The sequence below is a fragment of the Papaver somniferum genome, unplaced genomic scaffold (genome assembly GCF_003573695.1).
Source record: "Papaver somniferum cultivar HN1 unplaced genomic scaffold, ASM357369v1 unplaced-scaffold_150, whole genome shotgun sequence".
Classification (NCBI taxonomy): domain Eukaryota; kingdom Viridiplantae; phylum Streptophyta; class Magnoliopsida; order Ranunculales; family Papaveraceae; genus Papaver; species Papaver somniferum.
Window position 1 is genome coordinate 5,762,360 of NW_020624377.1, and position 24,818 is coordinate 5,787,177.

General features: G+C 37.5%; 2 protein-coding genes and 2 pseudogenes across 2 annotated transcripts; 1 reads left to right on the forward strand and 3 right to left on the reverse strand.

Moving 5' to 3' along the window:
* Nucleotides 1–6,806: 6,806 nt before the first annotated feature.
* LOC113335891 lies at nucleotides 6,807–8,579 on the reverse strand (annotated as a pseudogene).
* Nucleotides 8,580–12,552: 3,973 nt separating this feature from the next.
* On the forward strand, nucleotides 12,553–13,841 carry LOC113336006. Its single transcript, XM_026581996.1, has 2 exons — nucleotides 12,553–13,210; nucleotides 13,306–13,841. Exons 1-2 carry the CDS (start codon nucleotides 12,650–12,652, stop codon nucleotides 13,627–13,629), a joined length of 885 nt encoding a protein of 294 aa, XP_026437781.1. The 5' UTR covers nucleotides 12,553–12,649; the 3' UTR covers nucleotides 13,630–13,841.
* A 204-nt stretch (nucleotides 13,842–14,045) lies between these two features.
* Nucleotides 14,046–15,051, reverse strand: LOC113336072 (protein PHLOEM PROTEIN 2-LIKE A2-like). Its single transcript, XM_026582063.1, has 2 exons — nucleotides 14,786–15,051; nucleotides 14,046–14,406 (listed from the first exon to the last, which is right to left on the reverse strand). The coding sequence occupies exons 1-2, from the start codon at nucleotides 15,049–15,051 to the stop codon at nucleotides 14,046–14,048; spliced, it is 627 nt and encodes a 208-aa protein (XP_026437848.1).
* On the reverse strand, nucleotides 14,754–18,852 carry LOC113336005 (annotated as a pseudogene).
* Between the last annotated feature and the right edge of the window lie 5,966 nt (nucleotides 18,853–24,818).

A 24,818-nucleotide genomic window follows, 5' to 3' on the forward strand; every position in this document is an offset into this window, starting at 1 on the left:
TCAGTTTCGTAACACCTCTTTCCTTCAACCCAATCTCCCTTTATGATTCCTACACCGCTGGGGTGAGGGAATTTGATGCACTGGTGGAAAGTTGAAGCTACACCTAGAATCCCATGTAGCCAAGGTCGACCAATTAATGCATTGTAGGGTGATTCTACATCAACGACACAGAATAGGATTTCAGAAGATATTCCCTTCAATGGAATTCGCATAGTAACCTCCCCTTTAGGCTTGTTGGCAGTACCATTAAAACCATATATCTTATATGTTGATGGTATAAGATCATCATCTCTTCCTCCCATAGTTTTATAAGTATGATAAAATAAGATGTTCACAGAGCTTCCAGTATCGATTAGAATCCTATTAATTCCCATGAATCTTCAGCTTCATCATCCTCATCTTCTTTCGGTTTTGGATTAATTTCTAATTTTACTACCAATGGATTATCATGTACCTCTTCACCTTCGGGGATTTCTTCTGCGGTAAAAGAAATAATTGTTTCTGCCATTCCTCTAGTGGCGAGATTTTCGCAATATTCATAATTTCTCTTCCATCATTATCTCTTGCGAACACTCTACTCAAAACATTGTCATGAAAATCTTCAATTGTCTTGTATGAATGTACGATAGAGTGACAGAATAGATTCTTTGCTTTTGCACCAACTTCTATGAAGAATGTTTCCTTCTTTTTCATCGTGTTTACTTTGTGATGCTCTGGTGGTGGTGGCAATGGTTGAGATTGTGGGTGCCCTACCAAAAAGTGGTTTAGTTTTCCTTGATCTATCATTCTCAGAATAATTCTTTTTACATTTCTGCAATCATTTGTAGTATGTCCATGAAAATGATGATAAGAACAAAACTCATGACTTCTGTGGTTTGGAGGTGGTTCCGTTCCCATGTTCCATGGTGTTGGTATATTCTCCATCAAAATTATAGCTTCCCATATTTTCTCCACACTTGCATTTAGAGGTGGCATCTTGATTTCTTCCCATACCTTGTGACCTCCTTGTCCTCTATTATAGTTTTGTCTTTGACCTCCATAAGTTTCTTGCGGCTGATCGAGTCTTTGAATTTGTTATTTCCACCACGATTGTAGAAATTTCTTTTCTTTCATACTCCTCTTGATCTCGGCTTCCCATAGCCACCAGTTTCTGTTGATTGTTGCCCGTCACCTTTTCTTGTTGTACTTGCGAAGTGCTCGCCACTGTGTTTATTAGTTTGGGTAATAAGCTTGCATTCGCTGTTTGTGAACTGGTGTTCGCAACGGTATGATTCCATTTCATTTTGCCTTTCCTCTAGAGCAATATATTCTTCTGAAGTTCTCGCAATTCAGTCATTGTGATGTATTCTTGACTCTGAAAATTTGGATATACAATAGGTTGGTTGCAAACATAGCATTGATAAATGATAAGATAAGATATCTCTCATCTACACGGCCAGCCATTTCGCTACACATAGTCCTCCATCTTTTAGTTAGGTGCTTCAAACTTTCGCCAATCCTTTGTTTTAATCCAAACACGTCTTCAATACCAGGTCGCGAAGAATTATTACTTATATATGCCCCCAGGAATGTAGTCTGCAAATGATTGAAGGATGTTATTGTATTCTTTGGTAGACCTTCGAACCATTTTAACGCCTCCCCTGTTAAGCTGGATGTGAAATACTTGCATAATACAGCATCATGATTTTCCCATTGCAACATGCACCTCACGTAGGCTTTAATGTGTTGAATTGCACAAGTTGTTCCATCAAAAATGCTGGTTAATGCGGGCAAATTGCATTTCGGTGGTATTCCTCCTAGTTGTACTTCCCTTGTAAATGGAGTTTTCGCAGCTTCTTCTATAGCTTCATCCAATTGTCTTCTGCCTACTTCTCCTCTATTATTTAGCATTCCTCTCATTTCTTCTAATTCTTTTAAGATTTGTTTATTTACACCTGAATTTTGATCCATTGGTCTTTTTAATTTCGCCTCCCTTCTTCTGCGTTCATATCTTTCTTCTCTCGCGAAATTTTGCATTTCTTCTTTCATCCTCATCTCGTCTTCTTCTGCGATTCTCTTCTCATCTCTATCTTGAATTCGCATATGATGATGTCTCTCATTTTCCCCTCCATGATTTTGTTCATTTCTTATCAATTCCATTCGCTGTCTTTCAGCCATCCTCTGTACTCTATCATACTCTTCATTGATATTACCGTTATTCCGTTTTGTGTACGCCTTCTTTCTCGATTGTCGTGATTGTTCTGGCGAATTGTCTTGAAGCTCTTGTTCTTCCATTTCCGCTCTCAATCTTTCACGTTCGCAAATTAAACGTGCTTGTTCAGCATAATGTCTTTCAATTTCTTCTTCAATGTTTGTTGATTTCTTTGAGCTTCTCTCTCATGTAAAATTCTCCTTCCTTCCTCTCGATTCCCTTCGCCATCTTGATTTTCGTCCCTGACGTTGTCCATTCTCTTGATTTCTATCATTTTGCCTATCATCAAAAGTTTCATTTTGTGGAACGTAACGATCATCAGTCTTTCTTTTTCGCGATGTTCTTCATTAGGATTTGATATTTCTTCTTGAATGTTATTTCCGGCATTAATTGTGGGTGAGTTTCGCCTCATCTCTCTTCTAGTCGATCTTGAATATGATTTTGTAATACTTCTCGATCTTCTACTCTGTAGTCTCATATTTTCCATCCTCAATTCGTGATTTTGCCTTGTTAAATTTCACGTTCTTCTGCCTCAGCTCTTCTTTCTTCATGTATTCTTCGTCTCAACGTTTCTAACGCTCCAATTTCCTCATCTCCATGAATTATTCCTTCATCTGCTTCTTGATTTCTCTCTACCTGTCTATGGTTTCTGGTTTGCTGCTCTTCTTCTACTTCTTCTGCTGAATTTGATTGCCAAGTGTGTATACTCACCCTATCATAATCTGTATTCCTTCCTTGTACTAGTGTTTGTTGAACTGGTGGTTGAATTTGATTTTCTCTATTATTTCTCATTCTAGTAGATTCTCCCATTTCACTTCTTTCCCTTCCAGCAATTCTCTTGCTTCTTCTAACAGTAGTTGGTTGTTCTGATGTATTTCTTCTTCTAGCCATTTCTTCAATATTAATGAATTGCAAGAGATTATGTAAAATTCTTAATCAATCACTCCAAATCTTCACAAATCTCAATATTAATCTTCAATTATTTTCTAGAACAATCTTTAATCTTCAATCATCAATCCCTGTTTCTAGCACCATTATGTAGCTGCAGGAAATCCTACACTACACCCCTCACAAGATTTCACTAACATTCAACTCATTTTAGATTAACAATCTTAATTTTATTGATCAATCTTTGAACAATCTTACAAGAAAAGATAAAGGAATCAAGAATAACCACTGCTCTAGATTTTCCCTCTCCTATTTACTTGTTTCTCACTCAGAAAAGATCTCTCCCTTTCCTTTACAACTGAGCGGCTATTTATAGGGAATTACATATTGGATGACAGTTAATCTGTCCTTTATTTTCAGATATGGCTTGCGAAATTCTCGCATCCTTACAAATGTTAATCTCGCAAACTCTCTAATTTTCGCAGGACCGTCACATTTTTCTCATGATTTAGCTGACGTCGTTTATTATGTCATTTCTGAAATTGTTCTGCGACGCTGTTGTGTTGTGTTGCTGATAATTTCGCTGAGGCATTATTCCTGCGAGATTCTGATCCTACACTTTTACTAATAAATTTAAATTATGTTCAACATGGGATGTTGAAACATCATGGGTTTGAATGACCCAATTAAACAACTAGAAGTTAAGCACTTGATAAATAGTAATAAGCTTTCTATTATAGGTATTGTTGAATCTCATGTTCAAGTTCATAATAAAGTCAAAATTAGCAATTATATTAATCCTTCGTGGAAGTTTTTTTGCCAGTGATTGTAATGATTGTGTGGGGAGAATTTGGGTAGGTTGGGACCCTGTCGTTTTCCAAGTTGATTTAATTCATAGTTCTTCTCAGGATATTTTTGTGGATATTTCAACTTCTTCTGTGATGAATTTTGTGGCTACTTCTATGGTGAAAAATTTTATATTCATAGAAAGCATCTTTGGGATTCCATCCTTGCTTCTGCTTCTTTCAATAATAGAGCTTGGGTGGGTTTAGGTGATTTTAACTCCATTCTTCATCCTTCTGAAAAAGTGGGTGGCTCTCCTTTTTGCCATGTTATTATGAAGATTTTTCTAGGTGTGTGCAGAATTCCTTCTTATTGGATCTTCTTTTTTCGGGTTGTTTTTATACTTGGACTAATTGTCAGCAGGATGGTGCTATAATAAGGTCTTAATTGGATAGAGTTGTGGTTAATATGATGTGTATTTTTCAGTTCCAGCTTTCAAAAGCAGAATTTCCTTTACCATGTATTTCTGATCCCTCACCCAGTATTGTTGCCCCCCTCCTTTCAAGTTATTTAATTATTTATCGGATGAGCCTGATTTCTTGGATATGGTTAGACATGCTTGGAACTCCCCTATTAGAGGTAACCCAATGTGTATTCTTGTTACTAAGACTAAGATAGTGAAGAAGCATGTTATTAACTGGAAGATAGAAATATTTTTCAGCAAGTCTTACTGGCTAAAGATGAGATGGATTATTACCAAACTCAACTTCAATCTCACCCTTTAGATAAGGATTTGGCTAGAAGATAATGGGAGTAGTATGTTGCTGAGTATGTTAAGTTAGTAAAATTTGAGGAACCTGAGAAAAAACAACAATCCAGAATTAAATGGCTTCATTTAGGTGACTCAAATACTTCATTTTTTTCAGAATTTTGTTAAAGAAATAAGGTCTAGGAATAATATTTTGTCTCTTTATACTAGTGAAAATGTTAAACTGGTTGATGGTAAGAAGATTGCAGAAGTGCGTATAGATTATTATTCGGATCTCTTTCGTTGTGCTGATACTTCTAGTAATATCTCTACCTCTGCTATGGGTTTAACGTTTAATGCTTGTATCCAACAAGATGAGGTTGCTGATCTTATTAAGCCTGTTACAAGAGAAGAAGTGATTATAGCTCTTAATTCTATTGGCTCTAGTACGGCTCCCGGACCTGATGGATTTTCTATCCATTTCTTTAAAGCTTGTTGGCCTATTGTGGGGATGATTTGTAGCTGCTATTCATAATTTTTTTGCTAAATTTAAGTTGCTCAAAGAGGTAAATAATACTTTCATAACTCTTATTGCTAAGAAGAAGAATCCTTCGGTTATTTCTGACTATAGATCTATTTCCTATTGCAATGTTGCTTAAAAGTGTGTTACTAAAATTCTTGCTTTGAGAATGAAGAAGATTTTAGGGGGTTTGATTAGTCAAAGTCAGTCAACTTTTATCTCCGGTAGAGCAATACAAGATAATATTATGTTATCACATGAATTAGTGAGAAATTACCAGAGGGATGCCGGCTCACCCAGATGTATATTGGAGATTGATCTTAGAAAAGCTTATGATACTGTTAAATGGGATGCCATAATTTATGTTCTTCAACATATGGGTTTTCCAAGTATTTTTATAAATTGGATTTACTTATGCATTTCTTTCTCAAAATTTTTCATTGTTATAAATGGATCCACATATGGATTTTTTGGTGCTTCTAGAGGTCTTAGACAGGGTTGCTCACTGTCTCCATATCTTTTTGTCATTGCTATGGAAATGTTGAGTTCTTTTCTTCATCGGCAAGTTCAGCTCCAAAAGTTTGGTTTTAACCCAAAATGCAAGCTTACCAGCCTCACACACTTGAGCTTTGCAGATGATGTTATGATTTTCTTCAAAGGTACTTCTTCTGCTGCCTCTAAAGCCGTGAATGATTTTATCTCTTGTACTGGTTAAGCAATGAATATTCAAAATACTTCATTATATTCTGCTTGTGTGGATGAATTTACTCTGGATAATATTGTACAAATCTTGGATTGCTCAAAAGGAGATCTGCCTGTTAGATACTTGGGAGTGCTTCTACTCTCCACAAGATTATCGTATAAAGATTGTATTCCTTTGTTATAGAAGGTTGATGATAGAATTCATTCTTGGAAAGACTTTTTCCTTGCTTATCCTGGTAGGTTATTACTCATTAAGGCTGTCCTAAGTCGAATGATATACTTCTGATTTTCCTGTTTTGTGCTACCTAAAAGGTTTATGAAGGAACTTAACACCAAGTTTAAGAGATTTTTATGGGTTGGAGCAGGGTTAAGGAAATGTTCACATCCTAGAAGTTGGTCAGATATCTGTCATGATTATGAGTAGGGGTTTGAAGTGTTAAAGATCGTGAATTTACTAATATTGCTGCCAAACTTCGTCATATATGGGATTTAGTTTCGGGTAATTAAGGATACCGTCTGGACCGCTTGGGTGAAATGTAACCTTATTAAGAATCAAAAATTTTGGACAATGCCTGTTTCTCAAGACTCCTCTTGGTGTTGAAGAAGGATCCTCGAGCACAGAGAGCTAGCAAGGAAATATATTGGTGTGGTTTTGAGAGATGGAACAGATATTAATTTTTTAAATGATGCTTGGCATCCTAAAGGCAGATTGGTGGATTGGATTGAACCTTCTACTCTTGACTTAACATGTGGGTTGTGGATTTTATTTCTAACGGTGAATGGGATTTTCCTGACTTCATGGAAGATGAGGTGCATGATGTGGTCACTCAAATCTCTTCTACAGAGTTTAATGTTCTGGAAAAAGACCAAATAATATGGAAAGTTCCAACTTGAAGAATATCGCTCAGCCTAAAAATAAAAGTTTGGTAACTTGGCATGGTCCATGGATCACATTATCCAGGCCAAAAAAGATATAGTAAAATCTCAATGAAATGTTGATTAGCAGTATGAATAATGCAGATTGACTTTGACTTCGTATACATGGGGAAAACATTATTAAATTGAATTGCAATTTCTTCGAAACATTTACAAATAGAAATGAATAAATATTTAGTGATCTAAGAAATTTTCCTTGGCGATATCATGAACGGTAGCTTTACCACCCAAGGAACCAAGTATGGCATCCGTATGCTCCAGCACCACCTTCCAAGCCCCTGTCACATGTCTTTCTTCTGTCAGTGTTGCCCCGACAGCAAACCGGATCATATACACCCCTCCAACGACAGCATGAGTCATGTATATTTTGCCGGATGCATTAACTGATTCGAGCAACTTCGCATTGATCTCATTTGTTTGAGCTTCAATGTAATCATTTTCAACTATTTTTTGCCTGAGAATCTCAGTTGGTTTAAGGCGAAAACACACCATGGCAAATGTTCTAGGAACCACAATCTCAAACCTGTTATCCATGCCTATGAGCCCTTGAAAATGCTTAGCCATCTTTACATGACTCCTAAGGAAGGTTCTTAAGTTAGCAACCCCGTAGCTGCGAAGGACTAACCAGAGTTTCATGGATCGAAATCTTCTGCTGAGTGCTATTTGCCTATCTTTGTAATCAATAACTTGTTTGGAATCAGTTGCTTTGTTCTTCAAATATTCCGGACTTGTTGATAATGCCTTCACTAGGGAACTGGAGTCTTTCACCCATAAACAACAACAATCCAAGGTAGTGAAGAACCACTTGTGTGCATTTAGACTAAATGAGTCTGCATCTTCAACACCATCGATGAGTGCCTGAACTCTGGGCAGATACAAGCACTTCCAGCATATGCCGCATCGATATGAACCCAAATACCATACATTTTTGCCACCGCGCTAAGTGGGCCAATAGGATCCACGGCTGTTGAAGAAGTAGTTCCGACGGTAGCACAGAGAAACAATGGAACTAACCCGGATTCGATATCAGCAAGAATTTCCGATTGAAGTGAATTTGGAGAGAGACCAAAATTTGTAGCCTTGGACGTTTTAATAGCACGGAAATTCTTCGGATTAATCCCAGCAATTTGAGCAGCTTTTTGCAGTGCACAATGGGTTTGATCAGAAGCATAAACAACCAACTTGTTAATATTTTCTCTACCAATTTTGTTCAGCATTTTATCTCTTGCTGCTGTTAGAGTACATAAAATGGCTTCACAAGTAGTCCCTCGCAAAACGCCTCCTCCACCTGAACTTCCATCTGATGAGAAGAGAAATGATTTGGGAAGCGTAAGCATCTGGCCAAGCCAATTCATAACAATACTCTCCAACTCAGTTGCAGCCGGAGATGACATCCAATTAAAACCGACTACATTAAATCCAGTACTTAGCATTTCCCCTAGGAAACCAGCAATAGACCCACTAGAAGGAAAATAAGCAAAGTAGTTTGGACTTTGCCAGTGAGTTAGACCAGGGATGATATCATTTGTCACATCTTCAAGAATGGTTTCAATGGATTCAGGATTGTATGGAGCTGATTCGGGTAATCGTTTCTTCAAGTAACCGGGTTCGACTTGGCTTCTAACCGGATATTTCTCAACATTTTTGTAGTAATCAGCAAGGAAATCAATAATCATATGACCTTGCCTTCTGAATTCATCTGGATCTAGTGGACTTTGTGAACATAGTGACATGCTCTCAAGGTTATTAGTCGAAAGACTTCCCATTGTTATTGGTTTTGCTAATGAGTGAGTGAGATAAGAGAATTGGTGTTGAGGTTAATGAAGAAGAACTAAAGAAGTGAAATGCCTTACATAGAGAGAAATGAATGAACACACATGGAAAAAGCTCAAGACACGTTCAAGGTGGCTTCATTAGTTGGAGTTGGTCAAAAAGTGGTCGCATTTGGTGTTTCCTTGATATGAAGACCTTGACTGAAGTGGAAGTTCACTTTAAACCTAATCAACACATTTTAAATGATCCATATAGTGCTGCACTAATAATGCACTCAGTGACTGATGCATGAAAGTGAGAAGAAGAAAATAATTTACAAACGTGGGTACACTTATTTATTTATTTTGATAAAAAGGGTACTAGTGACTTACACCATGTCTGTTTACGTGGACTCACCATTCGACTAATTATGCTGAATGGCATGTCAGATTTTCTGTGTTTTTCTTTTTTAATATCTGATTCAGGATCTGATACAGTTTATATATCTGATTCAGAGCTATTTGAGTTGAGTATCACTTTGTACCTGATTTTTTTTGCATATATCTGATTGGATTCAAAAAAAATCCGTAACTCTATTATTAATTAATAATAAAAATTGTTATAGGGCGTCACATTTCAATAGAAGGGCTTCATCTAATAGGACAAAAACGGGTTACTCATAAGTAATTTCAAAAACCCATTATTTAAAATAGTATTATAATGAATAAACAACTCTTATTTAGTTAATGTTAATTTTATTTATTAGCTAATGATTAAATTAATGAATTTGTTATATACTTGGTGAATTTTGGAGTAAGTTTTGGTGGGCAGAAAAAGAAAAGTAGAGAAGAAAAAAGAAAAAAAATTTGGAGATTTCTTTTCAAAACCTAGATTTTGATTTACTAAATGAAAATGACTGAATCCAGTTACCAATTCGTGGTGGGTGAATCTTTATATATGATGAAGAAAACAAGTTTTACATACCTTATGATGGAGACCCAGAGAAAGCTGATTGTTAGATGGTAGAGAGCGTTCAACACAAAGTGATGGTCAATCTCAACCAATTGAAGAAATAAATCGACAAAGTGAAGAACCAATGGCTGAAAATGAACAGGTATACCTCTAAACTATCTCCCATGAGCTCAATTTTGCTCAGAATTAGCTAATAAAGTACATAAAAAAATGCAAATTTTTTGCCTCTTGCAGACCAGATTATGGTTGGGTTAGCCATTCGTTACTAACCGTAGCCCGTATTTACGGTTAGGTTTGGATGAAATCCAAACCGTAACTGATAAAAAAACTGGAAAAACCCGGTCGGAGAAAAATTACGATCTGGTTTCTGGCATTCCAAACCCAATCGTAACTCATTATATGCATGGGGTACTTATTGCACATTCTACGGTTGGGTTTTTCCACGAACCAAACCATAATTCCTTCTATGGTTAGGTTTGTTTCTGTGTGTAATTCCAACTGTAAATAATCTTGTGTTTTGGAATTTGTTCTGATGGTTGGAAATTTTAAAGTTACGGCCGGTAATTTGTCCTACTGTTGGGTTCGTGGTTCTAAAAACCTGGTCGTAACTATAGTTTTTCTGTCTTCATTTGGACTAATGTTGTGACATTTTGGTTGATAGATCGTGCTTCCACCTAGCCCAATGCATGATCAACCTGATCTAACCGAAATTCTAACTGAAGATTTTTCCCATCACTATTTGAGTGACTAGGTTGGTTTTTTTTTTCTAATGGAAAGATATGTTGCTCATTCATCTGGACCGTATTACTTTTTTTTGGTCTAACTTTGAGTTCTTGGAACATGTAGACATGGGAAGCGAAAGAAGATGCAAAACAATGGACTAGAGAACGTGGCAAGTTAATTATGTGTGTGATAGTTTGCAATGGCTCAACGAATTACCTCCACTTTCAAATGGTTTGCGAGTATAGTGGAGAGCATAAAATCCATGCAAAAAAGGGTATCGAATATAAAGGAAAGACGAAGAGGAAGAATACTACTTTCACTAAGAAGACTAAATGCCCTTTCAAGCTTCAATTTAAAATCAACTCGCAAAAAAAATGGTTTTTGGAGAAAGTTGTATGTAGTCGTCATAACCACCTAATATCGGAGACTTTGCTAACCCATCCTTATGCGGCGCGGCTTAATGATGAAGAAAAAATGATTGTAAGTTCCATGACCGAAAAACGTATTAAACTCATTGATATACTCGGTCATATAAAGCTTCTAAACCCATCGAATTCTTCTACTTTGCCAACCATCTACAACGCTAATGCGAAATTGAAAAATGAGCAATGGGAAAATAGGAATCAAATAAGTGAAATTTTGAGATTATTTCCTTGCACTCGCAAATCTTAGCAGCCCATGAATGTGGATAACTAAATAATACCGCAGACTCATCGGCGCCTCACCCCAAAGTCTACCGTTCTTATTCTTAGGAAACAACATCTCTCTGCCTTTAGGAATATACTTGCCTTTTGGTGAAGGTTTCTTCCTCGGCTTTTTTTTCTTCACTTGAGGTTGAGGTGTAGCTTCAGGTGAAGCAACAAAAACATCTTTCCCTTTGATTTGAAAAACAAATTCTTCTTCTTCTTCAATTTCTTCTTCATCATCAGATTCTTCCTCATGTGGTGCATCCCTAATCAAAAGTGCACCTTCTGATATCACCGATAGTTCAAATTGTTACCCTTCAATTTCTAGATCATTTTCCATGTATTGGAAAACATTATCTTCCTCTTGAGGTGCTTCACGTCATCGCGATCTACTTCCTTCAATCAATCCTTCTTCTTCTTCTTATCATTCTTGTGAGGCCTCTATAATCTACCCCATAATGAATTTCATGGAAAGGTTTAGGAGTATCCTTTGGCATTAAATCATTTCCTCTCTTTTTCTTAGCCTTTGCTCTATTAGGATTCCTGAAATAGAACTTATAGATTCGTTAACACAAGAAAATCGAAGAAAAAAAAATAGTGTTCAGGGTTATTTACGACTAGGTTAGTCTACAAAGAAATATACCGTATAATGAATTACGGTTCATTAAGAATTCGAAACCAGCCGTAACACGTTACGGTTGGAAAATATAATGCATAGGTTCCTAGCCGTAATCAGATACCAAATTCTCGAGGATACAAGAATAATTGCGGTTAGCTTATCCTATAAAGAATCAAACCGTACGTAACAATTTTACGGTTGAAATGTGAAGTCGAACCAAGCCGTAACACAATACGGTTGGTAATTTCCTTTAATAAAACCTGGCCGATCACATGCAAATCAAATTTACGGTTTGGAGTTCATCCAAACCTAACCGTAACACCTTTAGAAGTTCTAACTATAACCCTAATTTGAATTCGATGCATTCAATCTAACCTATTTTAAGCACAAAGACGAGCAAAAAAAGATGGGTTTATCGAATAATACCTTGCATAGTTGAGGAGTTTGAAATTATAATTCTTCAATTGCTTGATTCGGTTGTTGATGAAGAAGAAGATCGTCTGGTGGTTGATTGAGACGTTGATTACCATCAATGTAATCAATTTGCGTCTTCCTCATCTTTCATAGAGATTTCAATCCAACGATGTTAAGTTTTCGAATCGCCGATTAATCGAAGACGGTCAAATTAATTCAAATGAAAAAAATGGGAAACATTACTGTGAAGGAGAGGAAGAGAAAGAGGAGAATAAGAAAAGAAGTGAAAGATCACAATAGTTTTTCTATTTTAAGTTTTTATTTTAGTTGAAGGGTAATTTAGAAAATTTGTATTGAATCAAGAATACCCCCATAACCAATTTGTTTGTCACTAAGAATCCAAGTGAAGCCCCAATTTCTTAACAATATTTGAGCCATGCATAATGTTTGAGTCATGCGTAACGAGTCAGATCTGAATCAGATGGACGAGTCAGTTAAGTCAAAAAAAAAAAAAAAAAAAAAAGTAGCCAACAACCTGTTAGTTGGTCAGTCCGGGCCCTTAAACCCTCAACATGATTTAAGCCCAAGCCATTTCAGTCCTCTAAAATTTCCATTGAAACCAAAATGCCAACAAGAGCAACAACATCCATACTACCACAAAACACTTATCTCTCTATCTAGCTTCCAGTAACTGTGAAAATTTCATGATACAGTAATGCCTATGTTCATCACTCACGCAAATCTCAAGCTATGTTACCACGCATATTCTCCAAACCAACACCAGGATAAATTATGGATGAGAGACCCAATTCATCATCACCGTGGCAGAATCAAAATAACGTCTTTATCGTCTTCAAACCCGGAAAATGAGAACTCGTCGCCTGCAGGAAAAATCAAACGACTTGTTCTTACTAAAGAAGGGAGAACAAAACTAAACGTTACACCGGACAGAGAATTTTATGCGTACCCACGTTTTGTAACGCATGTTGACAACGGATTCATAGCAACACTAACAGATTTATACAGAGAAAAGTTAAGACCAGGGTGGGAAGTACTTGATATTATGAGTTCATGGGTTAGTCACTTACCTAAAGAAATTGAGTTCAAGAAGGTGGTTGGACATGGACTTAACTCTCAAGAGCTAGCTAAGAACCCAAGATTGGATTATTTCTTTGTCAAAGATTTAAATCAGAATCAAGAATTTGAAATGGAGAAATGCAGTTTTGATGCTGTCTTGTGCACTGTGAGTGTACAGTATCTTCAACAGCCTGAGAAGGTAAAACTAGCTTAGTGTAATAACTGTGTACATAATATCGAATTGAGCACAATTTTATCTTCAAGAAATCGGTCTAATTTTCTCGTGTGTAACAGGTTTTTGCGGAAGTTTTTCGAGTGTTAAAGCCTGGAGGAGTGTTCATTGTGAGCTTCAGTAATAGGTTGTTCTATGAGAAAGCAATTGGGGCGTGGAGAGAAGGATCTGGTTATAGTCGTGTTCAACTTGTTGTTCAGTATTTCCAATCTGTTGAAGGGTTTACACAACCGGAGGTTATCCGGAAAATCGGTGGTGGTGATCCAGCTGAACAGAAATCAAATTTTATGGGTCAGATAATGAAGTTGTTGGGAGCATTATCATCCTCTTCAGACCCTTTCTATGCGGTAGTAGCTTATAAGAATTTTAAACCCATTTATGAGTAAATTGTGTGCATTACTAAACAGGAGGGCCCTGTTGTCTAAGCAGAGAAAAAAAATCGGAACTGTAAATGGTGCGATATACAAAACATGAAGCAAAAATAAAAACAAGTTGAATCTGCTACGATTCTGAATGCCATACATACATTTTATGAGGTTTCTTGTAATAAGTACACTTTGGTTATCTGCACGAATTCCAGCCATTATCTTATAAATTAGATAACTCCTCCTAGATAACACTTGATACATAATAAGCTCGAAAACATTTGACATCATACATAATAATTCCATTGCCCACTGTTTTCACGTAAAGTATTTCTTAACACGTGATAATATTATTGCTTATAGTAGAACATGTCATCGACTGGTTACATGTATAGTCTACGTACCATTTAGCATTTTTTAGGTCGAATAATGACTCCTTAGATGACAAGCCCACCTTTCCAATTCCCCTTCTCGCATTCAAATAGAGAGAATTGAATTTCTTTTTCTTGTTTGCAGTCGGAAGGTTGTGGGGGTGTTTGAAATTCACCAACCTGAAGTTCTATCCACTGTGACTTTGGCTTGAGTTGTAAATTTTCTTTGTGGTGTTGTGTTTTTCCACATGAGTGTACAAGTCTAAGGTTCACTGGTGTTCCCCATCCGCAAGCTGAAGTTTTCAACATTACTACGAATAAAATCTCATATTTCACCCCCGGGCTGAGTTTTGTTGTATCAAACTTTCCATTTACCTCCAGCCAACACACATTCACAAGTTCAGCTACTTCAATTGCCATCTCACCACTGCATTCAGGTAAACAAAAATAGGCGCAATTAGATTAGTTTCAAGTTACAACTATTAAGCATCTGCATTTAGTAATATAAAGAGCAGCTCTAAGAGCGAGGTCATACAATTTCATGGAAAGCCAGTTCCAGCCCAAGTTATGGCAAGATTCCTTGGAAACAACATAAAGCAGTTGCAACCCGAATTCTCATCGATCCAGTACTTCTGAACTGCTTAGAAGTCACATGGCAGACGAATGTTAATCAGTAGGAAAAATGCCAATTAAAAAACTCACTTAACGAGCTAGCTGGTAGCTTTTCATATAAATACTCATCTAAGGTAGAATTTAATTTGAACTTGCCTGTATTTTATTCACAAAGATCCCAGGGCTCCGCTGACGCGCAGTCTGGTTTATGTGACTGTGAAGCTTTTACTGGTTTCATTGTCTGTGAAGCTCTGACTGGTTTATGAGACTGTGAAGCTCTGACTACTTTATGTCCATGTCTGCATCCTGTATAATGTATAACTCGTACCTGTGGGAGAGTAGGAGTAAGAATGCAAGCCCTGCTTTCTGCTTCAGGATTATCAGAAACCAAGTTGTCTTTCATGACCTCATCACACGAGACTTCTTTGGTTGTTCTTGAGACACTTGCGCTTCCACCCATGATATCTGATGTATGTGAATGAGAATGATGTGTACACTTGCTAAGATAGTGTGTAATTAGTTGCTCTGCTGATTTTATAGGACAAGATGCACCAGTTGCTAAGACGGTGAGGTCAAAGTGGGGAATTCATACACAACTGGGCTGTCAGCCTGTGTAAACAAATAAATTCTGTAGATGGCGTCGATATCATCATATTCAGACAGTGGGTACGAGAAACCATTCTTATCATCAAAAAGACACATCAAAAACTTTATTCCCCGGGGCATGATTCTCAGCTGAAAGATATTCACATTATACAAACCGTCCATTTCATTCAACCGAAACATGATCCGTTATTTATTCTTTAGGCTCCAAATGATATCAGGCAACAGATTTCCTACCCGTACAATAATTTTCATCTATCAAGGCATCAACAAGCACTAAAGTAAATTGATTTTAACGAGTAATTATTCTTTAGGCTCCAAACCATGTCAGACAACAGATTTCCTATCCGCACTATAAATATTCTATCAAGGCATCAACAAGCACTAAAGTAGATTGGTTTTAACAAGTAATTAAAATAATCTGAAAGAAATTCACTTATGATCTCGAATCGAACATCTTTAGTAAATTCTTGTCTAACAAAATTTGAAAAACAAACAGGTAAATTAACTTCGATCCTTACATTGTTAAACACTTTTGCGACTGAGTGGAACACCAGATGCTCCGTCAAACTGCTTCACAGCTTCACGTGAATTCTTAGGACCTCTAGGAAGAAGCTGCAGTGAAGCCAAAACATACTTACATCTATACAGATATAGCAACCAAAACATTGTTGCGCTTAACACAAACCACAATAGAATGTTAGCTTCTACCTGCATAGAGAGAAAAGAGGGTGTCAAAAATGATAGGCCAAATTGAAAAAGTGAAAGTATCTCTTTTCCAAAAACGGAGGTAGTATAAGTTTTTGGAGTATATGCTATTTATCCGAGTACCGGAAGATATCACAAATCCAATGTATCACGGTATATATACAAGTCAGGTTTTGCGTTGCAGGAAAGCAAGTAAACTGTTCACATTTAAGTACTTAAATGAACAAGAGAATGCTAAGAGGAAAACGAACCTTAATATGAAAGACGTCCAATGGTCCTTCTCCTCATGGTCATTACCGAGAAATTCCATGTCGTTGTTTGCTGCTGAAATATCAAGTGAGATCTGAGTCATCCGACTTCTGAAACAGACTTCCATCAACTGAAGCAGCAGCACCATATGTCCCAGCGCAGCACAATATGTCCACTAAACTCAATACTCATCGAGTCTATATTATGACACTTCAAAACAGTTCTGATTCTCATTCCCATCACCTAAACTTACCATTTTTTTGATAGAATTTGTATGACAGGATCATTAGGCATAAAAACCACAAATGATTTTCCAGTGTCTGACCCCCTTACTTCATTTACAGTTGCGCAACTCATATCCTTCTTTCCTAAATCCCTAGCTCCAGGATTGTTCACCTATTTATCCTTGTTTTGTGTTTGATCTTCCCTAAGAAGTCAGAAACCAACAAAGTCGGTAGCTTCCCACAAAAAGAAAGATACTTTTGTCAATAGCTTAAGGGAAAGCATCGACAAACAAAGTCAACAGCTTTAGGAACCTCACGTATTAATCCCAACCCAGTTCTTAAAGGCAACAAGTGCTTCCATTTTCCTATAGTTCCTCTTCCTCAATTTCTTCAATTTGAGCTTCTTTTGGATTTCCATGAATACTTGCTTGTATCTCCACTTATCCACAAAAATCCTCATCTCCTGAGTTTTATCCACGACTTGCATTACCGCGTCAAAGAAACCACCCTTAACCAAAGCATACAAGAAAGCCTCAACCAACTGGTTACCGAATTTTAGTCTATTGTCTTCACTCTTTGAAGCCTGACTCCTCACCTCCATCCACAGCTGCTTTACACTGAGATATTCCTCTTTCGCCACATAGCCATTGATGAGAGACAGATATGTTTGAACATTTGGTTCAAACCGTAAAAAAGCCATCCTTCTTGAAAGTCTTTTTTGCATCCTCTAACCGTCCGATCTTACAAAATGCATGTATGATAGAATTCCAGTCGTGGGTTCCCATTTTTACACGTGGCTCCTCTACAACTTCATCTAAGAATGAAGCCATTAAGTCAGGCCGGTGATTTTCCATCAAACCTGTCATTATAGTCAAGTAACTAGCTTGCAAGTCAGAAACTCCCACTTCCCTCATGTCCCTAAACAGAGAAAATGCTGATTGAAAATCTTGATTTGCCATGGAAGCTTCAATCAGAGTGTCATAACTATTAGGATCTAACTGCATCCCCGCAGACGTTATTTCTGCAACCAAAAGAGCAGCCTCAGTCGTCCTATGTTCTTTACAATAGGCCCTAAGGATTGAAGCATAAACACCAACCCCAACAGAAACTCCTTCGGCCTTCATTTCATCAAGAATGCAATGAGCCTTATCTAATAATCCTAGATTGACACAAGCATTCAAAATACCGAAACCTACAGATTCTTCAATCCCATTTGAAGGAGACTCAAGCTTTTGCGCTTCAGCGATCAATCTAGTCAGATTTCTAGTTCTCCCAACGTTAAGAAAACCCTTTACAACCCCACTAAAAGTTTCTTCACCAAAATTCAAACTCTTGCCATCTGCTTCTCTCAATCCACGCAAAACAACGTCAGTAGCTGATTCCAAATTGCCAGATTTAGTATACCCACTAATCAAATTACTACAAGGTACCCCTTTAGATGAAAACCCCAATTCATCCATTGATGCCTCCAGCTCATGCATCTTCTTCTGATGACACCCTTTCACATCATACAAATAGGCAAGAAACCTAAAGCTCGATTCATTTGGCCGCACACCCAACACTGACATTATCTCGAAAACCTTATCAGCATCATCAACAGACTCAAGCTCATAACAGCAACCCTCTAAAGCAGCATTGAACCCAACAACATCAGGTCTCATAAAATCCAATTTCTCAACCACAGAAATCTTACAATTCTCCTTAAAAACACTCAAAAAGGGACCAAAGCAACCATTTTTCCAACTAATTTCAACAAGTACATGACCCCAGAGACTAAAAGGAACAAAAAATCTATTCTTGAACATGGATTTCATCAGAGCAAATGCAGGAGCAGGTGTATTTGCAATTTTCATGGCGTTCAAAAGTGTTTCAATGGTTTCAAATGTTAATGTCTGTGGGTTTTTCTCCAATAGAAATACAGCAGAAGCAAAAGCTCTCTTGAGATTATGAACATCTTTGAGTGAAGATAAATGAGTAATTAGAAAATTAGAAAGATTCTTACTTGGAAACTGTGAATTGCTTGTGAGGATCTTGAAAGATTTCCATGCCTCATCGGTATTCTGATTGTCAAGAGAGATTTGCAAATTGGATTCCAGGGAAGTTTTGCAATCTGCCCCAAGGGTTTTAGGGGTTGAATTTAGGGTTTGAGGAGTGGGTGGTTGTTGGGTTGTTGTTTTGTTCAGGGTAAAAATGGAGGGTTGGAGAAAGGAATGGAGAATCGGAGGAGTTTCAGGGGTTGAAGAAAATTGTCTGAATGAGTGCAGTGATAGTACCCTTCTCCACATTTTTGCAGAGATAAAACAAGTTTAAGAAGAAATGAGAATACCTCTTTTAAGCAGATTTAGTTGATTCCAACTAAAATCAGAAGAATGCGATGATTCAACAAAATTACACTCCCTATAGGACCATCGTAGTTCTCAGATGTCATTCCCTGAAGTGCCAGTTATTGGGACGATGAAGAACATTTAATGGACGGAGGAAAAGGATAGTGAGGCCGGTTCCCATGGGTGTGGCAAATCAATTGCCAGTTTTGCACCCACTATGGAGCTGAGCAAGTGGCAAATTTGTCACTTAGCCAGGCCAGGTCAAGTTTCCACCTCGATCGCTCGGTGTAGAGAAAACCGTTAGGTGTAGTTTCAAGTTCAACAGCCAGCGGTCTAGACTCGATCGCTCATATCATTTTATTTAACGATCACAATTTCATCCTCCTATAAATACAATATCAAATGGACATATTAATTATATGTCCCACTTTTAACTCCCTACAAATATATCCTTATGCAACAATAAATATGTCCCTCCTTTTTTAATAACCTTATCCATTTAATATTAGATTACGTTAATACCCTCATTCATATAATATTTTTTCTTTATTTTAAAATGGAACAAATTTCTTCCACTACCACTTCACCACCACCACTAGCACCATCACCACCAACATTCAACTACCATTCCACCACCACCGTTCAACAACCACCACCTACTAACCGCCACCACCACTAATATTAAACCATCATTCCTTCACCGCCACCATTACACCACCACTAGTCCTCCACCACCACTAGTCTGTTGCCGCCACCACCACAAGTTTGTCGTCGCCGCCGCCACCACCGTCATCGCCGCCGCCACCGGTTCAAATATTTTTGTATCAACAACAATAGTTGATCCAAATAAAAATAGAACCAACAGTAGAAGTTTATCTAGTTTAGGGGATCAACAACGATAGTTGATCCAAGAAAAAATGATCAACAGTAGAAGTTGATCCAATTTTAGTGGATCAATAATGGAAGTTGATCCATGTAAAATGGAGTGAACTTGGCGTGAGTCGAACACGCATCATCTGACATGGAGTCAGTCATGCTACCATTGCACCACAAGTTCAACATTGGAAGAAATTTACATGATTTAAACTACAAAACATGAGTTCAAAGGATCAACAACAGTAGTTGATCCCATATAGATGGATCAACAACCATAGTTGATCCAAAATATATGGATCAACAACCATAGTTTATCCAATATCACTGCCTACTTCAACCCGGATAACCACAGCTCCAAGATAACCCAGGTAACCACCATATTTCATTACATGTAGCTTCATAAACACCAACAGCTCCAAGACCAGCTTCAAAACCAATCTCGACAACTACAACAACCGGAACCACCATTCTACTACTATTTCCATGACTAATTTCTCATTCGTACCTCTCCACCATTACCGCCACCAACAAATCACACATCTCCAGCACCACCACCACCACCAAAACAACCAGAACCAAAATCCAACACCAACTTCATCATTCCAACCAAAACCACCATAGTTGATCCAATAAAAAATTGGGTCAACAACAGGAGTTGATCCAAAATATATGGATCAACAACCATAGTTGATCCAATATCACTGCCTGCTTCAACCCAGATAACCACCATATTTCATTCAGCAACATGCTTCAATCTCTATAACAACAACTCATACCAACACTGCCACCAAAAAAATCACACATCTCCAGCACCACCACCACCACCAAAACAACCAAAACCAAAATCCAACACCAATTTTATCATTCCAACCAAAACCACCTCTATCTACATCACCAGTACCGAAAGAAACATACCTCATCCGCCGTAGATGCTACACCACCACCATAAATTGTAACCTGAAACGGATCTCGATCTATAATTTCAACATAAAAACAGATCTCGATCTATTTGAATCCGATTCCAAACTCAGTTTTTAGAAGAAGAAGAAGAAGAAGAATGTGTCATCTGTTGATGATAGTTCGATTAAATCCTGAATCTATTAGCGGCGGAGAAGGTGGTCGTAGTTGCAGAGGTGGTGGTGGTGGAGCGATCTGATTTTAGGTTACAAGTTAGCGGCGGAGAAGGTGGTTAAGGTGGTGTAACGACGGACTAGAAACGAATATGGTGACGATGGAGATGTTGCTGGTGTTGGTTGTGTTCGTTATGGTGGCGAGGAAGATGAAGATGATGGTGGCGACAAAGATGAAAATGGTGGTGAGATCAATAGTTTTTCTCTGGATGAGAAATAAAGAAGATAAGAAGAAGTCCCTACTTTCAATAAGGTATAAAGGTTGGGGTATATTTGGAAGTCCCTAAATTGTTGATGGGCCCCTGATGGGCTTATAGATAAAGAGGGACAAAATTATTATGTGATAAGGATATTTGTATAGACCATTAAAAGTAGGGACAAAAATTCAATTACCACATATCAAATTTCATTTCAACTCACACAATTTCTTCAATCTCCAGTCTTTCACTCCACAAATCCAATATGTCAGTTCGAGCTCGCAAATTTAGCATAGCTGGAGATGAATCCATTTGCAGGCATTATGTTTTTGTTATGCAAGATATAGCCAATGATGGACAACATCATCATCAAGAGATTGTATGGAGTCGCATATTTCATATATTTCAAGAAGAAACATTGAACCTCAATAATCGAAATGCAAATGCATTGTGTCATCGCTTTGGAATAATCAGCAAGGATGTGAAGTTGTTTGTGGCTGCACTTACTGAAGGCTATCTAAACCGACAAAATGGACAAAACGCATTTGATGTGGAGCAAATGTGTCGGCTCGAATGGCGCAACAGAGTGGGAAAAGATTTTCAATTTGATGGTTGTTATCTTATCTGGAGGGTGTTGCCCAAATATGATCAGTTTAGATTAGCTGCCCAAATATGATGCATCTATCATTTGTATGATGCATCTATTATTTGTATCAAATTTTAATTTTAAGATATTATTAAATATAAAACTAGTGCATCTTTCATTAAAAGTTTAGAATTTTAGTTTACATTAGTGTCTCTTTCATTCATCTAGATAATGACATATCTTACAATAAAGACTTTAAAAATAAAAATTTGGGACGATGTTCTTCATCTTGTTTATCTTCTTCATTTCACCAAACTTCCAATCAATGCGCTCATGAACGGAGTCTCCTTTGTTTATCTTCTTCTTTTCCTTCAAATTTTCCTTCCCTTGAACTTTTCTTTGTCTTTTCTTACTAGGAGGTTTGATTTGGTTAATATCCAAAACTTGTAGACTTCTTTGGTTTTTACCTATTTCTTTATAACCTTCACATATCTTATTAAGGGCGGCTTCAAGCACCACTCCAGAAAAATCAAGTTGGGTAGCCAAGTCAAGTTGGGATTCAAACTTTGCAATTTTGAAATATAAGATAAATAAACATAAAAAAATATGTGTAAAAAATTTGGTGTCATTTTTGTGTGATTTTTTTCCATTTTTATAGTGGTGGAGAAAGAGTCGTTGGAGCTTTGAAATCAACTGAACGGTTGCGGTGTAGTCTCGACCGCTAGAGGTGTAGACTCGACCGCTAGCGGTGTAGTCTCAACCGTTCGGTGGAGACCCGATTGCTTATCTTTTCTACCATAGTAGCGCGGCCAGTTTACCAGGCCAGTTGGCATGGCAAATGGGTGGGTTAGCCACCCCCCATAGGAACCCGCCTGAATATGGCCAAGGGAATAAGATTAGGGGATCTTCATTGGTGTCCCGGAGGGTGGCCTACACAACGGGTGTTGGGGTGATTGGATCTGCCTCGTGATATGGATGTCTGATTTGTGCCGAGTTAGAGGTCAAATCGTTTGTTTATTCTTTTTTTTTATGTCAGTTTGATCCGAGATTTGACTTTGCTCCTACATCGAACTTGAAGCTATTTGAGTCGTATATCGTTTTAGATGTAATGAATCGGATTCAGATGAGCCAACTCCAAATGAGATGGTTGACTCAGAAGAAAAAAAAGTAACTTGAATTCCAACATAAGCCTAGTTTGGGATTGTTGTGAGTTTTACAAAAGTGCTTTTCTGTTGTGTTGTGTTGTGCGTTGCTTTAAAAAAAATAGTCAGACGTTTGGTAATATGTAAAGTGTTGCGGAACCAACAAACTGTAAATTCTGTTTGGTAAATTATCATGTTGAAGTGATTATGATGTGGCTAATGACGAAAATAGACATGGTTTAAAAAGAACGCGCGATTAGGGGATACTTAAACTAATTGGGGGATATAAATTACTTCCCCCAACCAATAGTGTATGTTAAGGGGTGTGATAGGACTTAGAAACCTACAATTATACTATCCGCAAGTATACGGTGTCAACAATGTAAACAAGGAAAATACGGATCGTTCCCGCAGGGACTAGGCTGGTGCAAAGTTGAGTTTCAAAGCCTCACTAGTACTGATTCGAATAAACGGGTTTGTCCAAACGACAAGATGTTGGCAGTGATCGAAATACAAATAGGAACGCAGAAATACAAACAGGAATACATAAATAAAGGATTTAAACACACAAGTAAAATGTACTAGGACAATTGAATCCACTGCTTAATCTCTATTAGAAAATCCAGTTATCGACAAAGTTCATTTTTCCCTTATGGAGAACAGCGATAAAGATACAAGTCTCTCGCTTATTCAATAAGGAATCAGTCACAATATGTATGGTTTAACATCAACTGGATGCCCTACCATATCTTGTGCAATTGGTAACCACACTGTCGATAAGGCATTACTTGACTTAGGAGCTAGTGTTAACTTACTGCCGTATCATGTATACACCCAGCTAGGTCTTGGTAAGTTGAAACCGACCAAAATGACACTACAATTAGCTGATAAGTCTGTCAAAGTCCCTCGTGGTGTCATAAAGGATGTTCTGATTGAGGTTGATAAGTTTATTTATCTAGTGGATTTTGTTGTTTTAGACACCCATCCAGTTCAGGACCCAAGTGCTCAAATCCCGGTGATTTTAGGTCGCCCATTTTTAGCCACAGCTAACGCTGTCATCAACTGTAGAACCGGACTTATGAACATATCCTTTGGTAATATGAACACTGAACTAAATGTCTTTAATGTTACTAGACAACCTTCTGAGAATGATGAATTAGAAGAAGTGAATATGATTAGCACTTTAGTTCAGGATTTAGTTCAGGATAATTGGCATGATACTCTATTGGGAGATTCTTTGGATGAATTTGAGGAAACCATTCTCTTAGACCAGATGTGTGATCAATCTTTAGAAGAAGCCCTTGAGTATTTTAAAGACTCTACGGACCCTGAAATTCAGGCAATAGTGTTAGGTCTTTCTGAGAGTAATGATAACCATAAGATTGGGGATGGAGAATTGGAAGAATCTCTTGAGTATTTTAAGGACTCTGAAGATCCGGAAATTCAAGCAATAGTTAGAGGTTTGTCTGTGAGTAGTGAAAACCCTAAGTTTGGGGGTAGTGATGGTTCTTATGATTGTCACGTATCCCTAATTAGAGTCCCTAACTTGGGACTCGAGCTTTGTGCATCTGAGATATCACTTGAGTCTATTCAGACTCCGCAACCCGATCCACCTGATACTTTCCAGGAGGTAACTCAGGTATTAGAGACCCGTTTTTCGGATGAATCTATTTTTCAAGATACACATAAGAAGCTCAATCATGCTACCCAGATAAACCCAGTTGTCTTGACAGAAACCTTAGACGAGGATGTGCTCCTTCTTTTCATTTTTCTGAACCAGTGTTGTTGTCTCATATTTGTGTTAGCTCTATTTGGTCTTGTGGACCCACAATTGTTTCGACTATTGGTATACGACTTTGGGAGGTGGCAATCCTTTTTGAGGTATTTGATGTCTAGCTAGAGACTTTAAATTTAGCATTTATTGGGAGGCATCCGCGCTCATGCAACACAGTAATATCTTTCCTTAACTCTTTTGCTTCAAGTGGTAACAGTTTCTCCTTGTTCATGTTTTTAATTTTATCTTTAGAACATTGAGGACAATGTTAGATTTAAGTTTGGGGGTATGGGAGAAACTTTTTAGTTGCAGTAAAAAAAAAAGAAACTCCATAGCCTAGAAATTTATGTTTATTAAGGATGGCACTAACCAGTCTAAGTGGATGGAAGCATTTTGGTTGTAGGAGTTGAGGAA